The 21,642-nt window shown below is 48.1% G+C and overlaps 1 protein-coding gene across 1 annotated transcript in view; it reads right to left on the reverse strand.

Annotated features, from left to right (window-relative positions):
• LOC121319158 (golgin subfamily B member 1-like) overlaps positions 1-20,466 on the reverse strand; it is a 24,675-nt gene extending 4,209 nt beyond the window's left edge. Inside the window, exons 1-11 of the mRNA XM_041256337.1 lie at positions 20,352-20,466; positions 14,122-14,218; positions 12,820-12,975; positions 11,675-11,812; positions 8,861-9,046; positions 3,944-4,060; positions 3,227-3,340; positions 2,438-2,912; positions 2,098-2,201; positions 263-368; positions 7-45 (exon numbers count right to left, since the gene is read on the reverse strand). Of these exons, the coding sequence (XP_041112271.1) occupies positions 7-45; positions 263-368; positions 2,098-2,201; positions 2,438-2,912; positions 3,227-3,340; positions 3,944-4,060; positions 8,861-9,046; positions 11,675-11,812; positions 12,820-12,975; positions 14,122-14,211 (1,525 nt within the window). The 5' untranslated portion in view covers positions 14,212-14,218; positions 20,352-20,466. The remainder of the gene's footprint in view (positions 1-6; positions 46-262; positions 369-2,097; positions 2,202-2,437; positions 2,913-3,226; positions 3,341-3,943; positions 4,061-8,860; positions 9,047-11,674; positions 11,813-12,819; positions 12,976-14,121; positions 14,219-20,351) is intronic.
• Between the last annotated feature and the right edge of the window lie 1,176 nt (positions 20,467-21,642).

Genomic DNA, 21,642 nt, shown 5'->3' on the forward strand with positions numbered 1-21,642 from the left:
ACTCGCCAGCTTCCTTCAGTCTATCAAGCTCAGAGCGCAGCGACTCTGAAACAGACAAGCAAACACAAGCACGGGTTTACCTACAATCCAGCCTCCCCTGTCCTGGACTTACACACTCCACAGACACTTTTTAAACACACTCACGGGTATGAGCGTGTGTGTGTGTGTGTACATGAGTGTATGAGCATGTGTGTGTGCGCATGTATTTATATGAGCGTGTATGAGTGTGTGAGTGCGTGTGTGTGTCTGTGTCTAAACTCACCGTTCTCGGCTCTCAGCTCCTCGAAGTCGACCACGTGTAGCTGCAGGGAGCCCTTCTCCTCCTCCAGCTCCGCCAGTCTGTTCCGCAGAGACACCACCTCCACTTCCTGTTCCAACAGAACAAACAACTCAAAACACATTTAATCACATCCTCTCCACTCTAACCACTCCCCTGCACCGACCCCTGGCCAGGCACAGCAGAGACTCAAAGGAGTCCTCTCCACTCTAACCACTCCCCTGCACTGACCCCCTGCCAGGCACAGCAGAGACTCAGAGGAGTCCTCTCCACTCTAACCACTTCCCTGCACTGACCCCCTGCCAGGCACAGCAGAGACTCAGAGGAGTCCTCTCCACTCTAACCACTTCCCTGCACTGACCCCTGGCCAGGCACAGCAGAGACTCAGAGGAGTCCTCTCCACTCTAACCACTCCCCTGCACTGACCCCCGGCCAGGCACAGCAGAGACTCAGAGACACACCATCACTCTGCTCGGGACACAACAAGTCAATCCAGACACTGAACCCACAACAGACGAGTGCCCAGAGAACCAGCACCTCTTGCATGCACTCTGCCCAGCACCAGTGTGTTACAATAGAGAGGCTGACAGCAAGTCTCTCTGTACTCTGTGTGTTTGAGTCTAGACAGAGGAGGGAATCAGAACCAGTTCATCAGAACTTCACCGGGCCGCTCCTTGAGTATGTTTCATAGATTACACAGATATACATAACAGAGATAACGACAGTGCAGATGGGTAGCCTTATTATTACTTTCCTGGAACAGCCCAATTGATCAGCACCGTTCTCTCAAACAGAAACCTGTCCCAAATCAGCACCGTTCTCTCAAACAGAAACCTGTCCCAAATCAGCACCGTTCTCTCAAACAGAAACCTGTCCCAAACCAGCACCGTTCTCTCAAACAGAAACCTTTAACACAACCCAGCTACAACATCAATAACACAACCCAGCTACAATATCATTAACACAACCCAGCTAGATCAACGCCATTAACACAACCCAGCTACAACATTAACACAACCCAGCTAGGACATCATTAACACAACCCAGCTAGGACATCATTAACACAACCCAGCTAGGACATCATTAACACAACCCAGCTAGGACATCATTAACACAACCCAGCTAGGACATCATTAACACAACCCAGCTAGGACATCATTAACACAACCCAGCTAGGACATCATTAACACAACCCAGCTAGATCAACACCATTAACAAAACTGAGCTACAACATTAACACAACCCAGCTACAACATCATTAACACAACCCAGCTAGATCAACACCATTAACACAACTGAAAATCATGTTTTTTCTGTTTTTTTAATTTCAAGTAGTGTTGGTAAAGTTCAATGTTCTCTATAAAATTACAAACACTAGCAAAAACCACGGAATCCGTGACTTAATCCCAGCCTTAGTTACACTCGTCTCCTCTGTAGTTGTTTTGATATTAAAAGCAGAAGTGAAAGCCACGTAAATGCTGGACAACACTTTGGCTGAGGCGTCGTCAGAAACACGGGGCACACAGCTGACATCTTTTTAAATTCACGCCTCTTTACCACAGGAAAGTAAAGAGTCAGGAGATTGGAACAACCAATCATATTACACAACCGTGCACGTGACAAAAACAGTATCACAAATCACTCAGTGGATCACTTGAAAGTAGCGCTGGTCTGTAAGCAACCTGTTGCACCACTGCTTGCAGAAACATGCACATATAAGCGATTCAGCTGCACGTAACCAAGCTGAGCAACTGATCACGCAGGTGTGGACCTGGCTTCAGGTACCCAAGTATCAACCCTCTGCCGCTCCCACTCCTCACCTGCAGTGTGTGGAGTTGCAGCTCCAGCTCTCTGATCTGTGCGGAGGACTCCTCCTCCCCCAGTCTCTGCGGCTCCTCCACCACAGCTCTGCTCTGCAGCTCCCCTGAAACACACAGCACCCCGGGTCACACTCCCCCTTGTTCACAACCAGTGACTGGCATTCAATCCTTGTGCAGTGGGACCACAATCACGGAACACCCCCTCACTCCAAGCAAACATGAGGATAACAGATAAAACATAAAGAAATAATGGAACAATCTCAAATAAAGGAAACGATCATAAACATTGTTCTCTAAATGAATAAACTCCAGTACAGTTGAACCCAGGTCCAGCACTCACCTTGCAGCTGCTCTAGCCTGTGTGAGAGCTCTGTGCAGCGCGCCTCCTTCTCCTGGTTCTGTGTGCTGAGCAGGTCCAGCCTCCCCTCCAGAGCCCGCAACACTGCCTGCAGCGCAGGGATGGTCCTGAGAGGGTCCGGGGGCAGAGGGGAGGGCTCCTCCTGCTCCTCTCTGCCTGGCAGACGCTCCATCAGAGACCAGAGCACCCCCCACAGGCCAGAGAGATCCTCCAGCCGACTCTGCACCTCTCTGTCCTCTGCCTCCTGCCTCTCCTGCTCAGCCTGGTTCCTCTCCCCTGCCTCCCTCTGCTCTGCTCCCAGCCTCTCCTGCTCCAGTCTCCCTGCTGCCTCCCTGAGTGCTGCCAGCTCTGCCTCTCTCTCCGCAGCCTCGCTCCGCCAGCGCTGCCCCTTCTCTTCTATCTGCCTCTGGGACTCCACCAGCTCAGCCTCCACCCGACGAAACTGCTCCGTGAGGATCTGCGAGGGAAACAGGGCAGCAAGTTCAGCAAACAAGACGCCTTTATCTGCTGCTGTTAAAATCGACATGGTTTAAAAAAAACATTAGACAGATCTGAAGTGCGTATCGTTCATCTTTTCGGTAATGACAGCAGACAAGTTATGCTGTTGGCCATTTGTGTTTGAAAAAACAAGACAGAAAGAAGGAGTAGATTATGTTGCAATTCCCCAATATGAAGCTTTTCTTTTTCAGTGTGCGAGATGCCCCTGGATTGTACTTCCATGTGGTTATTTTCACTGCAGGTAACATGGGTGCAGCTGGAGCCGTGCCTCACCTGGTTCTGCTGGTCAGCACTGTTCAGCTCCTGCTGCAGCATCTCCACCACCTGGGAGCGGGCGTGAAGAGCCTCCTCCATCTCCTCCGCCTTCCTCCGCAGGGACTTCAGCAGCTAGGGGGGCAAGAGAGACACTCAGCCACTGAGCCTCAGCACAGCACGGCCATTCACACAGTACCACCAAGCACTGATTCTGAGACCGGACTGAGCACCCTCCCTCTATATTTGCTGCTTGAACGAAACTTCCCTTCCTCTGTAATGCTGTCCACACCACCCTGCTCTTCCAGTATCTTCCTTCTCTCCCTCCTTCCTGAATTCTGCACATACCACCCTGCTCTTCCAGTATCTTCCTTCTCTCCCTCCTTTCTGTATTCTGCACACACCACCCTGCCCTTCCAGGACCTTCCTTCTCTCCCTCCTTCCTGTATTCTACAACACCACCCTGTCCTTCCAGTACCCTCCTTCTCTCCCTCTTTCCTGTATTCTGTACACAAAACCCTGCCCTTCCAGTATCTTCCTTTTCTCCCTCCTTCCTGTATTCTACACACCACCCTGCTCTTCCAGTATTCTGCTGACAGAATCTTCCTTCTCCCTTACTCTCCCTCCTTCCATCCCTTTCTCTCTTCCCGTATTCTGTGATTCTGCCACCACCACCCTGCCCTTCCTCAGTACTTTCTGCTTGGACGGAGAATTCCTCCTCTCCCTCTCCCCATCTACCTGCTGTTGCTCAGGCTCTGGCTGCGATGCCACCCGGACCAGCTCCTCCTCATGGCGCTGCACCTGCTCCTGGAACCGCACATCCTTCTCCTGGACCACCTCCTGCAGGGAGCGCACCTGGGAGCAGAAAGCAGGACCCGTCAGAACCATCGCTGCCAAACACACAACACACACACACCACACACACACACACGTCAGTCTTTGGTAGCGACTGGTCATCCACACAACATCACACACACACACACACACACACACACAATCACAGCACACCTGAGAGCAGAGAGCAGGACCCATCAGAACCATCAACACATACACACAATCACACACACACACACAATCACACAGCGAGCAGTAGCAGTCACTCACACCTCAACACAGCACAAGGCACAGGACCCAATCAGAACACACACACACACACACACACACACCCACACACACACACACACACAATCACAGCACACCTGAGAGCAGAGAGCAGGACCCATCAGAACCATCAACACATACACACAATCACACACACACACACCAACACATCACAAGCACACCTGAGAGCATAGATCACTCAGACCCATCAGAACCATCTGACCCATGGTAGTCATCAAACACAACAGGATAACACAATCACACACACACACACAATCACAGCACACCTGAGAGCAGAGAGCAGGACCCATCAGAACCATCAACACATACACACAATCACACACACACACACACACACACACACAACACACAGCACATCAGAACATCAACACACAGACACACAATCACACACACACACAATCACAGCACACCTGAGAGCAGAGAGCAGGACCCATCAGAACCATCAACACATACACACAATCACACACACACACACAATGTTAGCACACCTGAGAGCAGAGAAGCAGTCTCTCGTCCATCATAGCCATCATCACACATACACACACACACACAACACACCACACCAATCAGTGACACCTGAGAGCAAGAGTCTCAGGCCCCATCAGAATCATCAACAACGTACACACATCACACACCACCACACAATCACAGCACACCTGAGAGCAGAGAGCAGGACCCATCAGAATCATCACCACGATACACACAATGGACTCACACACAAGCACACACACCTGAGAGCAGAGAGCAGACCCATCAGAAACACACACATACACACAATCACACACACACACACAATCACAGCACACCTGAGAGCAGAGAGCAGGACCCATCAGAACCATCAACACATACACACAATCACACACACACACACAATCACAGCACACCTGAGAGCAGAGAGCAGGACCCATCAGAACCATCAACACATACACACAATCACACACACACACACAATCACAGCACACCTGAGAGCAGAGAGCAGGACCCATCAGAACCATCAACACATACACACAATCACACACACATACACAACAACACACACACACACACAATCACAGCACACCTGAGAGCAGAGAGCAGGACCCATCAGAACCATCAACACATACACACAATCACACACACACACACACGCATTAGTCATCAGCAGCACACCTCGTCTCTCGTCCAGAGGGCAGTCTTGGTAGACCCATCATAACCACCAACACATGTGTGGATGTGTGGGTGTTAGAGTCGTGTCGACTCTCGTCTCACGTACCACACACAATCACACAGTTGTGTAACCATGCAGTAGTGCAGTGTGGTGTTAGTGTCGTCAGATCAACGTCATCTCGTCCAATCATGTGTGTATTTAACATACACACAATCACACACACACACACCCAGCACCGTCCTCACACCTGAGAGCAGAGAGCAGACCCATCAGAACCATCAACAGATGTACACACAATCACACACGTCACACACACAATGGGCACACCTGAGAGCAGAGAGTGGTTAGACCCATCAGAAACCATCAACACATACACACAATCACACACTCACACACTCATCCTGGGCACACCTTAGAGCAGAGAGCAGATCCATAGAACCATCAACACATGTTAGTGTCGTCCACAACACACTCTCACATCACAGCGTCCTCAGCAGTCTTGGTAGTACACATCACACAATCACACACACACACACAATCACAGCACACCTGAGAGCAGAGAGCAGGACCCATCAGAACCATCAACACATACACACAATCACACACACACACACAATCACAGCACACCTGAGAGCAGAGAGCAGGACCCATCAGAACCATCAACACATACACACACACACACACACACACACACACAAACACATCCTGGGTAGTCTTGGTTGGTGGACACATTCACATGCATGTGCAGAGCAGAGAGCAGACTCATCAGAACTCATCAACACATACAGTTGGTGTACACACACACACACACAATCACAGCACACCTGAGAGCAGAGAGCTCGGACCCCTATCAGAACTCACACACATACACACAATCACACACACACACACAATCACAGCACACCTGAGAGCAGAGAGCAGGACCCATCAGAACCATCAACACATACACACAATCACACACACACACACAAACACAGCTCACTCTCGTAACACGTCCTGATCGCGAGAGCACACACATCACACCCCGTCAGAGCAGAGTATCAATCAACCATCAACACAATCACACAATCACACACACACACACAATCACAGCACACCTGAGAGCAGAGAGCAGGACCCATCAGAACCATCAACACATACACACAATCACACACACACACACAATCACAGCACACCTGAGAGCAGAGAGCAGGACCCATCAGAACCATCAACACATACACACAATCACACACACACACACAAAGTGTCGTGGTGACCTCTCGTCTCTCGTCCATCAACCATCACACATACACACAATCACACACACACCACACAATCACATCACACCTGAGAGCAGAGAGCAGGACCCATCGTCTCTCAACACATACACAAGTCACACACACACACACATGTGTGTGTGCACACCTGAGAGCAGAGAGTGACCCATCGTCTCTCATCAACACATACACTTTGGTCACCACCACACACACAATCACAGCACACCTGAGAGTGCGTGTGAGAGCATGGACTCATCAGAACCATCAACAGTTGTACACACATCAGTGTGTGTGTGTGTGTTAGTCACAGCACTCTCCTGAGAGCAGGAGCAGGACCCATCAGAACCATTCACACATACACACAATCACACACACACACACAATCACAGCACACCTGAGAGCAGAGAGCAGGACCCATCAGAACCATCAACACATACACACAATCACACACACACACACAACACAGCACACCTGTTCACACGTCCAGACTCTCGTCTCTCTCACTGGGTAGTCTTGAGTACAGAGGAGTTTCGCCATCCTATAGAGTAAACCATCAACACATAACACAATGTCACACACACACACACTGTCCGCACACCTGAGAGCAGTTAGAGCAGGACCCATCTCGTCCTGGGTAGTCTTTGTAGTTCATACCACACATCAACACCCACACACATGATCACACAGTGTCAGTGTGACATCAACAACACTTGGTAGTCCATACATACACACAATCACAGCACACCTGAGAGTGTGACTCTCATACTCGTCTGGGAAGTCATCAACACATACACATGTGTATTAGTGTGTGTTAGTGTGTGTTAGGAGCAGAGAGCAGGACTCTCGTCCTGGGAGTCATCCACACACATACACACAATCACACACACACACACAATCACAGCACACCTGAGAGCAGAGAGCAGGACCCATCAGAACCATCAACACATACACACAATCACAGTCACGTGCACACTGAGAGCAGAGAGCTCTCACCTGGACAGTCTTAGTTAATCATGTCAACACAGTACATGTGTGTTGTCACACCACACACATCACAGCAACACCTGATCCCTAAGGTGAGCAGGGTGGTGTTACCCATCAGAACTTACATAGAACACAATCACACAATCACACACACACACACAATCACAGCACACCTGAGAGCACGACTGTCAGAACCATCAAACTTTTTAAATGTAATCAGCCAGGGAACTCAGCCTGGCTGCAATCTTTCATCTACACTTTGTAAGGATACCGGCAGGGTCTATGCCATTGTTTCAAATGTGTTTTTATTTGTTATCTTATTATTTTCAAAATTCAGGGCTTTCTCATTCCCTGCACTAACACTGTGGGAAGTGTGGCTCAGTCTGGCTAGTTTTCTAGCAGTTATAATGATGGTAATTGCTCTACAGAGTCTTCAGATTACCATACCTATTGGTTGCTATAGAGTAGCTTAATTCTAGCAGCATGTCCTTAATGGAACAGAAATGCCCTGCCCTGTCCTGTCCTGCCCCGCCCCGCCCCGCCACGCCACGCCCCCTGGGCAAGCGGCAATCCTCACTCCTCAATGCCAGGCTCTCAACCCACAGCACCAGCCTCTCAGGCAGGGATCAGCATGAAGGACAGTCAGAGCAGCAGCTTAACAACAGACACTGAAGAAATCTGAGATTAATCCTTTAGAAATAATCCTGCAAACAAGGGATGGACACAAAACTGTCAACTGACATTTAAAAAAAATGGTTTTCCAGAAGGTTCTAGAAAATATTTACAGAGGACAGTGCATTTAGTCTAGCTATTTTTTTCCCCCCAGAATTCTATAGGTCACACTTCAATGCAAGCAAAACAAAATGTCATGATTATATGAAATGTTTAACACAGTGTAGTAGTTTATTTTTAGTATTTACAGTGTACACAATCCATTTAGTCAAACAAAATAAAAATAAAAAACAGCTGTATGGTTTGGCTGAAGCACTGTGTAACTTGTGATGACACCCTGCCCTCTGCTCCCTGCCCCCTACTGGAATTAGGAGAGAGTTCACCACTGCACAGCATCACATCATGTGTGTGTATTATTGTATTGTGTTTCAAACCACAGGGACACTAAAACATGTGCCCCGCCCTACCCTGTACCTGCTCACTGTGCCGTGCCTCGCTTTCACGCTGGCACTCCTCTGACACCCGCAGCTCCTCCTGCAGGCGCTGCACGGTCTCCTGCAAGGTCCTCGCGCCTGTCGCTTCCTCCTGGAGACGAAGCCTCAGCTGTTCCACTTCCTCCTCCAGGCCCCGGTCCACAGTGAGGCTCACATTGGGGCTTGCCTGTCGGGAGAAAACAGGGAGTGAGGCGGGGTGAGAGAGAGAGAGAGAGAGAGAGAGAGAGAGAGAGAGAGAGAGAGAGAGAGAGAGAGAGAGAGAGAGAAGGAGTGAGATAATACCGATTCACAGCAAACAGACACAGACAGAGCCCACTGCACAACAACTACAACTAGCTAGAATTTGCATTGGAATTTGTTTAATACATTTCAAGCGAATTATAAAGAGTATGTTTTTTTTTGTCCTGCCACTGTATTGAATGCAGGGCTGGGGGTGAAGGCCCTCACTCCCTGGTGGTTTTGTTTGTTTCATTGAGCCAAGATGAGAACTTTTAAAGAGGCAAAACCTGACTGGTCAAACCACAACGGAATAAGAGTCTCATTTCTGACCATGGAACTGACACAGAAGAGAAAGTGAAGCAAGAAAACCAGCAAATGCAGAGAGAAATCACAAAGAGAAATCACAGAGAGAAAGCGATGTGCAGACAGGATTACTGTGCAGTAGTGCTGTATGAACAGATTATTCCATTGAGCTCTACAGAAATCAGCTGCTGACAATCGGGAGAGTGTCACTGGGGTCGACTGGGATCATTTACCATTCAAAGAGAAACGAGTGAAGAGTCTTAAGACACTGTGGAGAACAGCAATCCATACAAAAACTGTTTCTTCACTCGTTTCAGCCAACATGGACACCCCTCACCTGCAGAGAGCTCAGCCTGGAATCATCAGAGCGCACAGCACTGACACTCGGAGCTGCACACCGACCCCTGGCTGTGGGATTCAGAGCACTGACACTCGGAGCTGCACGCCGACAGCTGGCTGTGGGATTCAGAGCACTGACACTCGGAGCTGCACACCGACCCCTGGCTGTGGGATTCAGAGCACTGACACTCGGAGCTGCACACCGACAGCTGGCTGTGGGATTCAGAGCACTGACACTCGGAGCTGCACACCGACAGCTGGCTGTGGGATTCAGAGCACTGACACTCGGAGCTGCACACCGACAGCTGGCTCTGGGATTCAGAGCACTGACACTCGGAGCTGCACACCGACAGCTGGCTCTGGGATTCAGAGCACTGACACTCGGAGCTGCACACCGACAGCTGGCTGTGGGATTCAGAGCACTGACACTCGGAGCTGCACACTGACAGCTGGCTGTGGGATTCAGAGCACTGACACTCGGAGCTGCACACCGACAGCTGGCTCTGGGATTCAGAGCACTGACACTCGGAGCTGCACACAGACAGCTGGCTCTGGGATTCAGAGCACTGACACTCGGAGCTGCACACCGACAGCTGGCTCTGGGATTCAGAGCACTGACACTCGGAGCTGCACACGGACAGCTGGCTGTGGGATTCAGAGCACTGACACTCGGAGCTGCACACCGACAGCTGGCTCTGGGATTCAGAGCACTGACACTCGGAGCTGCACACAGACAGCTGGCTCTGGGATTCAGAGCACTGACACTCGGAGCTGCACACCGACAGCTGGCTGTGGGATTCAGAGCACTGACACTCGGAGCTGCACACCGACAGCTGGCTGTGGGATTCAGAGCACTGACACTCGGAGCTGCACACAGACAGCTGGCTCTGGGATTCAAAGCACTGACACTCGGAGCTGCACACGGACAGCTGGCTCTGGGATTCAGAGCACTGACACTCGGAGCTGCACACAGACAGCTGGCTCTGGGATTCAGAGCACTGACACTCGGAGCTGCACACAGACAGCTGGCTCTGGGATTCAGAGCACTGACACTCGGAGCTGCACACAGACAGCTGGCTCTGGGATTCAGAGCACTGACACTCGGAGCTGCACACAGACAGCTGGCTCTGGGATTCAGAGCACTGACACTCGGAGCTGCACACAGACAGCTGGCTGTGGGATTCAGAGCACTGACACTCGGAGCTGCACACTGACAGCTGGCTGTGGGATTCAGAGCACTGACACTCGGAGCTGCACGCCGACAGCTGGCTGTGGGATTCAGAGCACTGACACTCGGAGCTGCACACTGACAGCTGGCTGTGGGATTCAGAGCACTGACACTCGGAGCTGCACACTGACAGCTGGCTGTGGGATTCAGAGCACTGACACTCGGAGCTGCACGCCGACAGCTGGCTCTGGGATTCAGTCAGCAGGTGAGTGATCACTGCGCCTCACGTGAGGACAACAATAGAAAATGCTGTCCCAGAGATTATATATGGGACCACACCAGCTTAATAATAATCCGTCGCAGTATTGCTGTGCAGTTGTTTACAGCCACTGTCAGCATCGAGCAGGGCTGTGTGCCCGCTCCACTGGCTGCTCCTGTGAATCTGCAGCGGATCACAGTGACATCATCCCAGGGCTGCTACCCCCGACAGACAGGCTCAGTGCAAACAAATAACAAAGGCCACATTCATGGAAACATATAAAAGTAAGCAATGTACTGGCCCTCCGACAGCTGGAAATACAAAATGAGCAAATTAAAAACCGTTAAGAAGAACGTCACCGTGATCGTCACTGCATGCACACATGTAAGCGTGAACAACCCTCCTTCAGTAAACTATATTAAACAAATGATCCCAGATAGGTTCGGACTCATTTTGTGACTGACAGGTTGTGTGCTGTGTGCTGTGCGCTATGCGCTCTCACCCACCTCTCTCCCTGCCGCTCCTTGCTCGCTGCCTGGAGTCGTCTTCTTCAGCTCCTCGATCTGCTTGTTGAGTGACACCACCTTGGCTTTGGCCTGGAGTTTTAGCTTGGATAGCTTGGCATCTGCTGCCTCCCTCTCCTCCTGCAGGGAACAGCAGCACACAGATGAGAACCTAGATAACCAGCCCTGCTCCTGGCATCTGCTGCCTCCCTGTCCTCCTGCAGGGACCCGCAGCACACAGATCAGAACCTGGACAACCAGCCCTGCTCCTGGCATCTGCTGCCTCCCTGTCCTCCTGCAGGGACCCACAGCACACAGATGAGAACCTGGATAACCAGCCCTGCTCCTGGCATCTGCTGCCTCCCTGTCCTTCTGCAGGGACCCACAGCACACAGATCAGAACCTGGATAACCAGCCTTGCGCCAGCTACCTGCACCCCAGCGCCTTCTCCATCCACTACCACCCAGCAAAGTGTGTGTGTGTGTGTGTCTGAGTGTGCTCTTATAACATTATATTGCACTCTTAGAGACCCTGCGGCCAGAGATAGCAACATCTGAAATGTGGTTACACTTCTAATCAAATCAACTCTCCACACAGAGATATGCAAGTTGCACTCAACCTGAGGAAGCGATCTGAATCACACACTGATTGAACAAGGTTAGCAAAAAGTAACCTCCCATTTACAAAAGCTGGCTCACGCACTGAGCCTGGAGTTTCTGTGTGGATGAAATGAAAGCTAATTCTGCTCTACATGCAAACTGATATGCAAATGAGGAGCCACCAGCACCAACACTGTTCCACCTCTGACCGATACAGCAATGGGTCAGTGGGAACATGCCTAGAAACCTCTCCGGACTGTATTTCATGCAACACAGCCTTTCAGCATTGCTCTGCCAGTTCTGTACGCACAAGCCATGTACCTGCATAGCTAATGCTTTATGAACGCATCCCAGCCTTGCAATCTACATAAAAGTTTCAGCCCGTTTCTTATCTTCCTAACTGAAGCAGAGACAATAATTTCAATCGGAATGATATGACTGTATTTGATCTAGCCATTTGTTTTGTGTGTGTTACTTTATCATATCTGGATTTTGTTACACGGACTCACACCCAGTCCAGCCAGTCCCTGCTCCCTGCCTGCCTCTCACCTTGAGCCTGGCCTCGCTCTGCTGCAGCTTGGCATCTCTCTCTCTGATCAACTCCTTCAGGTGGACCACCAGCTGCTCGGTCTGAGCCAGGCGTTCCAGAGCATCCTCCCCCTCCAGAGCCTGCGGGGCTGGGGGAGCCTGCGCCAACGCCCCCTCCTGGGAACACAGGAAAACAACAAGACAGTCAGCACGCGACCAGGCAAGGAGGCTCAGACAGACACACACACACACACACACACAACAAAACCACTGGCACAGCTGGCAAGGAGGCTTAGACAACCTCTGTGAAACAGTTTCAGTTCATTAATGTTTTTATTTAGTTTAAAACCTGAAACAGACTATTTCAGACTACGTTGTGTGGCAAGAGGCCAAACCAGGACAAAAGATTTGTTCTTAGCTTCTCTCTCCACTATTCAGAGCGAATTCAAACACCTGCTCTTCAGTTGCTTTGCTTGAACTGATAACCCAGTTAACAGCACTGACCCAGCAGGGGTCAAAACTGGAACATGATTGGAGGGAAGCATGTGTTTGGAATTGATCATCCGAATCAGGGTTACAAACAATCTGTATTCAACACATTCACCTCATAACGGACAGCAGTAAACTCTGTGATTACCCTGTGATTAGGTAAAACCCGACAGTCACTAAAGCAGGGCGTTAACAGCAGGTGCACATTTAACCCTTTACTGTCCTATGTCGGACCAGGTCCGACATTACAATTATCCCTTTCAAGTTCGATGTTGGACCCTGTCCAATATCAACAAAAAGACGTAAAGCACAGGTCTCTAGTCGTTTTTTCTCCAGAAAAAGCAGAGAAAACCTTTTAATGGCCAAGTGAGACCAATAGGAGCTGAATGAAGCCGGAAAAAAGGGCCATATCTGAACAATACATATAGCCCCTGCACCACAGAGATAACACAGACACAAACAAAGGAGATAGCTGCTTCCACATCCAGCGCTCGAAGAATATCATGGACATCTGCAGAGCTTTTTGAGATGTTACAGTAATAAAATAATGACTGGGATCGCATTATTGAGGAGTTTGGTGATAAAACGAGTGATCAGGAGAGGATTTATCAGTATGCACGTCTATAAAGAGGTATGCGAAAAATACAGCCAACAAGGGGTGGGGCTTGGCTGGTGATGCAGTGCTGATGTCGTTTTGCTATGTAGGGCCTTTAAAACCTGTTTTACTCTGAAAAAATATATTTTAAACAGAGCATGTGAACATAAATTGCGTCTGACAAGCGCTGCATAAAATGAACCGCTAAGTGTTAAAGACCGTGGTGAATCCCCGCTCACCTCGGATTCATGCTGCTCCTCTCCGTCCCCCGACAGCTCCTGCAGGACAGAGTTCACCCCCTTGGCCAGGCCGGACAGTCGGCTCAGCATCACCACCCTGGGGACAGACAGTGGGACTGCGTTAACCAGGGTGCAAACCACACGCACGCACACACAGACACCCACACAAAGACTCACGGAGGTTTGTAGCGATAAAACAAACCTATTTTCCAACAGCACTGTCTTGACCCTGTGAGATGGTTAAACTGGGGACCCGCACTTTGCTCAACTGTGAGACGTTTTCAGTGTGCTCTTCGCTTTCTAGGAAAGAAAGCTCTTGATGTAGGCCCTTGCTTGCATTTGCCTTTTGAAAGCAGTCGAATTGTACCCTGAGGCCTCCCTGTGCCGCCTGGCTGAGAAACCGAACTCCGGAGCTTTCTCAAAGCTGCTCTGCAAAGGGCTTTTGTTAGCATGTTGTGTAACTAAGCTGCAGCTCTCTCTCCTAATCACCAGACAGGTATAGCGACTAAAGCCTTGAAACATCCCTGCCAAGTGATCACATTGGAACCTTCTCACAGCAAAACCACAAACACATTTCTGTACTTACAATGTGCCTGGCATCAAGACCTCTATGGAAAAGGGAAGGCTCTTTGACGAATTCTATATATATATATATATATATATATATATATGAGATATCGTATATATAATTATATCTATATGTGTGTGTGTGTGTGTGTGTGTATATATATATATATATATGTGTGTGTGTGTGTATATATATATATATATATATATATATATATATATATATATACACAGTACCAGTCAAAAGTTTGAGTACACCTGCTTGAAACCAGGTTTTTCATGATTATCTATGCTTTTAACTGTATAAACTTGTCTATAAACACTTAATATTTCATTATATGATACGTGTACTTATATAAACTGATAATCATAAGTGAATTGCATTCAAAAATGTAATTTTTAAATGAAAATGTAAATCTTGTCAATTTCAATGAAATGGTCACCCAAAGCAAGGGGATTTCAGTCTGAAGCCCAAGTCAGTTAAAAGTCTGAAATGTGTATAACACGGTGTTAGAACACTGGCCTAAGTGTCTTTGTTAGATGTTCTCTGAGTTAACTAGCATGTTACCTAATTAACCTTTTGTCACCAATTATTGTTAACAGGTGAGGGTCCATGATTACTATAAATATAGGTAGCATAGGCACAAGTTTGTCATTCCTGAATGTAAGGGAGCAGAAATGGCAAAATACGCTCAGTTAGGCAAAGAAAAAAGACAGTCTGTAATGAAGGTCAATCTTTAAGACAAATCGCAAGAACTTTGCAAGTGTCTGTAACTGCTGTGGCCAAGACCATCAAACGATTTGAAGAAACTGGCACTCATGAGGACCGAACAAGGTCAGGCAGGCCAAGGGTGACCTCAGAATCAGAGAACAAGTTCATTCGAGTCACAAGTCTGCGAAACCGGCAATTAACTGCCCCTGAAATACAAGCTCAGCTAAATGCTACTAGAAGTACAGATGTTTCAACATCAACTGTTCAGAGGAGATTGTGTGAAGCTGGTCTAACTGGAAGAATTGCTGCAAAGAAACCATTGTTAAGAGGGCAGAATAAGAGGAAGAGACTTGCCTGGGGCAAAAAACACAGAAACTGGACGTTTGAGGAGTGGAAGTCGGTCTTATGGACCAATGAGTCAAAATTTGAAATATTTGGGTCAAATGTAAGATGCAGCGAGGGTGAGCGCATGAGTTCTACATGTGTGGTTCCCACTGTCAAGCATGGAGGATGCAGTGTCATGGTCTGGGGTTGCTTTATTGGTGACAGAGTTGGTGATCTTTACCAAGTCCATGGCAAGCTCAACCAGCATGGCTATCATAGCATACTTCAGAGGCAAGCCATTCCATCAGGATTATGGCTAGTTGGGTGGTCCTTCATTCTTCAGCAAGATTATGACCCGAAACACACCTCAAAGTTGTGCAAGAACTATCTGGCAAAGAAGGAAAGTGAAGGACAACTCAATCTAATGACCTGGCCTGCCCAGTCTCCAGACCTCAATCCCATAGAACTTGTATGGGACGAACTGGACAGAAGAGTCAAAGCAAAGCTACCCACAAGTGCCCTACATCTCTGGGAATTGCTGCAGAAGAGCTGGGAAGACATGTTGGGTGATTTCCTGCTGAAACTTGTTAACCGAATGCCTCGTGTTTGTGAGGCTGTTATTAAGGCAAAGGGTGGCTGTTTTGAGGAATCCAAGATTTAGAGACAACTTTCAATTTTCTTGAACATTGCATTGATACTTCTTATGTTTTGTTGCATACTGTAACGTGTGTTTTCATTTTCAAGTATTTACAGAAACGTATACAACGTAAAACATTGTCAATTATGAAAAAAACCTAGTTTCCAGAAAGTGTACTCAAACTTATATATATATAATAGAATCGGTGTGAAAGCAGCAAAGCTTGGGGTTCTATTAATGTGGGAAGTTACAATACAATACATATTGTGATATGACAATAAAAGTGCTTTTGGTCTTGAATCATGATATAAATGATACAGATATCAAACTGTTACTCTTCAAATGATTAGGCAATACAAAAAGAACACTAGCCTATAAGTTGATCAGGGACATGTACTTCCCCAGACCGGCCAATCAGGATCAGGATCAGAGTCAGGAACAACATTCCACCTGCTCTCTGATTTCGAAAAACTGCCACTTACGTTAGGAGAGGAGCAAGTATTTTTAAATCTTGAGAGAGAGACAGAGAGAGAGAGAGAGAGAGAGAGAGAGAGAGAGAGAGAGAGAGAGAGACAGACAGACAGACAGATAGAGAAATCCCAGGGTTTAACTTTAAAGGAATGAGCTACAATATGAAGGGAACTGCATATATTTAGCCTGGGGGGAACTTGGAGTGACTTGAAGTGACAAAGTGAACCTGAATCAATGCTTTAAGCTCAGCAGAGTTCCCTTCTTCACAAAGAGAATGGTGAGGGGATAGAATGGGTTACCTAGTCATGTTGCTGAAGGAGACTCTTCACCCAGAGAGTGGTGAGCGGATGGGATGGGTTACCTAGTCATGTTGCTGAAGGAGACACTTCTTCACACAGAAAATGGTGAGGGGATGGAATGGGTTACCTAGTCATGTTGCTGAAGGAGACCCTTCTTCACACAGAGAGTGGTGAGCGGATGGAATGGGTTACCTAGTCATGTTGTTGAAGGAGACTCTTCTTCACACAGAGAGTGGGGAGGGGATGGAATGGGTTACCTAGTCATGTTGCTGAAGGAGACCCTTCTTCACACAGAGAGTGGTGAGGGGATGGAATGGGTTACCTAGTCATGTTGTTGAAGGAGACTCTTCTTCACACAGAGAGTGGGGAGGGGATGGAATGGGTTACCTAGTCATGTTGCTGAAGGAGACCCTTCTTCACACAGAGAGTGGTGAGGGGATGGAATGGGTTACCTAGTCATGTTGCTGAAGGAGACTCTTCTTCACACAGAGAGTGGTGAGGGGATGGAATGGGTTACCTAGTCATGTTGCTGAAGGAGACTCTTCTTCACACAGAGAGTGGTGAGGGGATGGAATGGGTTACCTAGTCATGTTGTTGAAGGAGACTCTTCTTCACACAGAGAGTGGGGAGGGGATGGAATGGGTTACCTAGTCATGTTGCTGAAGGAGACACTTCTTCACACAGAGAGTGGTGAGGGGATGGAATGGGTTACCTAGTCATGTTGCTGAAGGAGACTCTTCTTCACACAGAGAGTGGTGAGGGGATGGAATGGGTTACCTAGTCATGTTGCTGAAGGAGACTCTTCTTCACACAGAGAGTGGTGAGGGGATGGAATGGGTTACCTAGTCATGTTGTTGAAGGAGACTCTTCTTCACACAGAGAGTGGTGAGGGGATGGAATGGGTTACCTAGTCATGTTGCTGAAGGAGACTCTTCTTCACACAGAGAGTGGTGAGGGGATGGAATGGGTTACCTAGTCATGTTGTTGAAGGAGACTCTTCTTCACACAGAGAGTGGTGAGGGGATGGAATGGGTTACCTAGTCATGTTGTTGAAGGAGACTCTTCTTCACACAGAGAGTGGTGAGGGGATGGAATGGGTTACCTAGTCATGTTGCTGAAGGAGACTCTTCTTCACACAGAGAGTGGTGAGGGGATGGATCCTCAGAAAGAAGTGTGTCTCTCACCTACTCCTTACTTTAGTCATGTTGCTGAAGGATTCTCTTCTTCACCCAGAGAGTGGTGAGCGGATGGAATGGGTTACCTAGTCATGTTGTTGAAGGAGACTCTTCTTCACACAGAGAGTGGGGAGGGGATGGAATGGGTTACCTAGTCATGTTGCTGAAGGAGACTCTTCTTCACACAGAGAGTGGTGAGGGGATGGAATGGGTTACCTAGTCATGTTGCTGAAGGAGACTCTTCTTCACACAGAGAGTGGTGAGGGGATGGAATGGGTTACCTAGTCATGTTGCTGAAGGAGTCTCTTCTTCACACAGAGAGTGGTGAGGGGATGGAATGGGTTACCTAGTCATGTTGCTGAAGGAGACTCTTCTTCACACAGAGAGTGGTGAGGGGAGGGAATGGGGAATAGTCATGTTGCTGAAGGAGACCCTTCTTCACACAGAGAGTGGTGAGGGGATGGAATGGGTTACCTAGTCATGTTGCTGAAGGAGACTCTTCTTCACACAGAGAGTGGTGAGGGGATGGAATGGGTTACCTAGTCATGTTGTTGAAGGAGACTCTTCTTCACACAGAGAGTGGTGAGGGGATGGAATGGGTTACCTAGTCATGTTGCTGAAGGAGACTCTTCTTCACACAGAGAGTGGTGAGGGGATGGAATGGGTTACCTAGTCATGTTGTTGAAGGAGACTCTTCTTCACACAGAGAGTGGTGAGGGGATGGAATGGGTTACCTAGTCATGTTGTTGAAGGAGACTCTTCTTCACACAGAGAGTGGTGAGGGGATGGAATGGGTTACCTAGTCATGTTGTTGAAGGAGACTCTTCTTCACACAGAGAGTGGTGAGGGGATGGAATGGGTTACCTAGTCATGTTGCTGAAGGAGACTCTTCTTCACACAGAGAGTGGTGAGGGGATGGAATGGGTTACCTAGTCATGTTGCTGAAGGAGACTCTTCTTCACACAGAGAGTGGTGAGGGGATGGAATGGGTTACCTAGTCATGTTGCTGAAGGAGACTCTTCTTCACACAGAGAGTGGTGAGGGGATGGAATGGGTTACCTAGTCATGTTGCTGAAGGAGACTCTTCTTCACACAGAGAGTGGTGAGGGGATGGAATGGGTTACCTAGTCATGTTGCTGAAGGAGACTCTTCTTCACACAGAGAGTGGTGAGGGGATGGAATGGGTTACCTAGTCATGTTGCTGAAGGAGACTCTTCTTCACACAGAGAGTGGTGAGGGGATGGAATGGGTTACCTAGTCATGTTGCTGAAGGAGACTCTTCTTCACACAGAGAGTGGTGAGGGGATGGAATGGGTTACCTAGTCATGTTGCTGAAGGAGACTCTTCTTCACACAGAGAGTGGTGAGCGGATGGAATGGGTTATCAAACCATGCTGTTGACTCTCTGCGTTTCTGTAAACACTCCTAAAGCGGGACTCAGCAGGTGGGTTTTGAAATGACCATCACTAGGGAATGTTCAGCTGTCATTTCTGCCGCCTAACTATGCAATTGCGAGCTAGCACAAATACTTTCCTATGATTTTGTATGCAGATGGATACAACCTAAAAACTACAGTTCAACTAAAACTGTATACACGTACGTGCGTAAATACACACATACAGACGCTGTAAAAACACAGAGGCAAAACTTCAAATGTCTGTTGTTTTCGTCCCTTTATAATGTAACTACAACAACATCCACTGACTGCTTCTCAATGTAACCGTGTAACAGCCGGTTAGTCCGACACGATTGCACGGTGGAGTCCTGCTCGTAAACCCTGTGTGCAGGTTAGCATTGTATGCAGGGTGTTGCCTGGTTTTTCGAGCTTAATTTAATTTTCTTCAATAGGATTGTTTGGTTTTTTTTTTGCTTGCAAACACTGATCCGGATACCACACTGTTTTATTATTTGCTTTACAGCAATTGTGTAAATACAAAACAGCGTTTTTATGACACTGCGAGAGACATACAGTTTTGTTTTAATCATATATATATATATATATATATATTTTTTTTTTTTAAAGTAAATATTACCTTTTTAACTAACCTGTGTGTTTGCTCCGCGGTTTTTAATAATTATTTTTCTCCAGGAATCAAGGACAGAAGCCACATCATCAGGAATCCCGGAACAAAAACTAGACAACGCTGATTGGGTAATTCCGGTTTGCGTCAGAGGTAGTCTCAAAATTACTCAAACAAACAAACAAACAAACAAACAAACAAAAAAAAAAAACAGCGTTCTCAGGGCAGGGATCGTCTGAAACCGTGGCGCAGCTCCGTGACAAACAGCAGCGACAGTACCCTTCCTATTAAAAGAAGTACATTAGTAAATATCGCTGCGGTTTATATAAAGCGTGGATACTGTGTGTACCCTATTCCGAGTCTCTTTAGTGTATTCTGCATTTCAATGCATGTAGCACGGGCGCCACGCAGCAGAATAGAGCCAGGTGACCAAAACATTGCACTAGCGCTGCAGTAGCAACTCCCTGTTCTGACACGGTGCGGTGAGGCTCAGGTTCAGTGAACGGGGTTCAATAACCCCAGGGTTTTGATCTCTTGTTCCCCTGTGTTTGGTGGTCTTGCTGCTTCTCTGCAGTTTTACCTCTCTGTTGGTCTGATGCATTCCTTCCCAGCGACAGCGAGTGGGAGAAGTACAGGCGTGGAAAAGTACAGAGCAGTTTCGAAGCAGAAAGGAGAAATTGCATCTTGAATTGCTTTAATCAGAAAACAGAGGACATTGGGGAAACACAGCAGCAGCTCAAAGTCAAACAGCCGCGTGTGTTTTTCTGATAACAAACAAGCTGAAACTCGGAGCAGCTGATTCAAATTCAGCGCCGTTTTGAGACACGGGCGAGGGGAGGAGCCGACAGCACAGCAGAACAACGCAGTTAAACGAGGCAGTCTTCCCAGCGACAGCGAGTGGAAGCGACAGCGAGTGGGAGAAGTACAGCGTGGAAAAGTACAGAGCAGTTTCGAAGCAGGTTGAAAGCAGGTTGACGGCTGCAGAAGAAACTAAACTTAAAAAAAAAAAACCTCAACATGGTCTTCAAGCCTGTAATCTGTGACACCTGCTTGATGTGGGAAATCCGAGAAAACCCAGCGGAGCTAAACCAAGTGTGCGTAAAGTGCAGCACGATCCAGGATTTGCATAAACTAGTAAGTATGCTAGAAATGGAGCTGGAAGAAGTGAGACAGCAACAGGATCTTGAGGAACTGGCACACCCACAATTCATGGAAGTCTGCATCACCCCTAACAGACTGAAAGCCACCAGGGAGATAGAAGGTCAGAACAGCTGGGTTCAGGTAGGCAGAAGCAGGGAAAAAAAGAAACTTCGTCA

This window comes from Polyodon spathula, chromosome 8 (genome assembly GCF_017654505.1).
Source record: "Polyodon spathula isolate WHYD16114869_AA chromosome 8, ASM1765450v1, whole genome shotgun sequence".
Classification (NCBI taxonomy): domain Eukaryota; kingdom Metazoa; phylum Chordata; class Actinopteri; order Acipenseriformes; family Polyodontidae; genus Polyodon; species Polyodon spathula.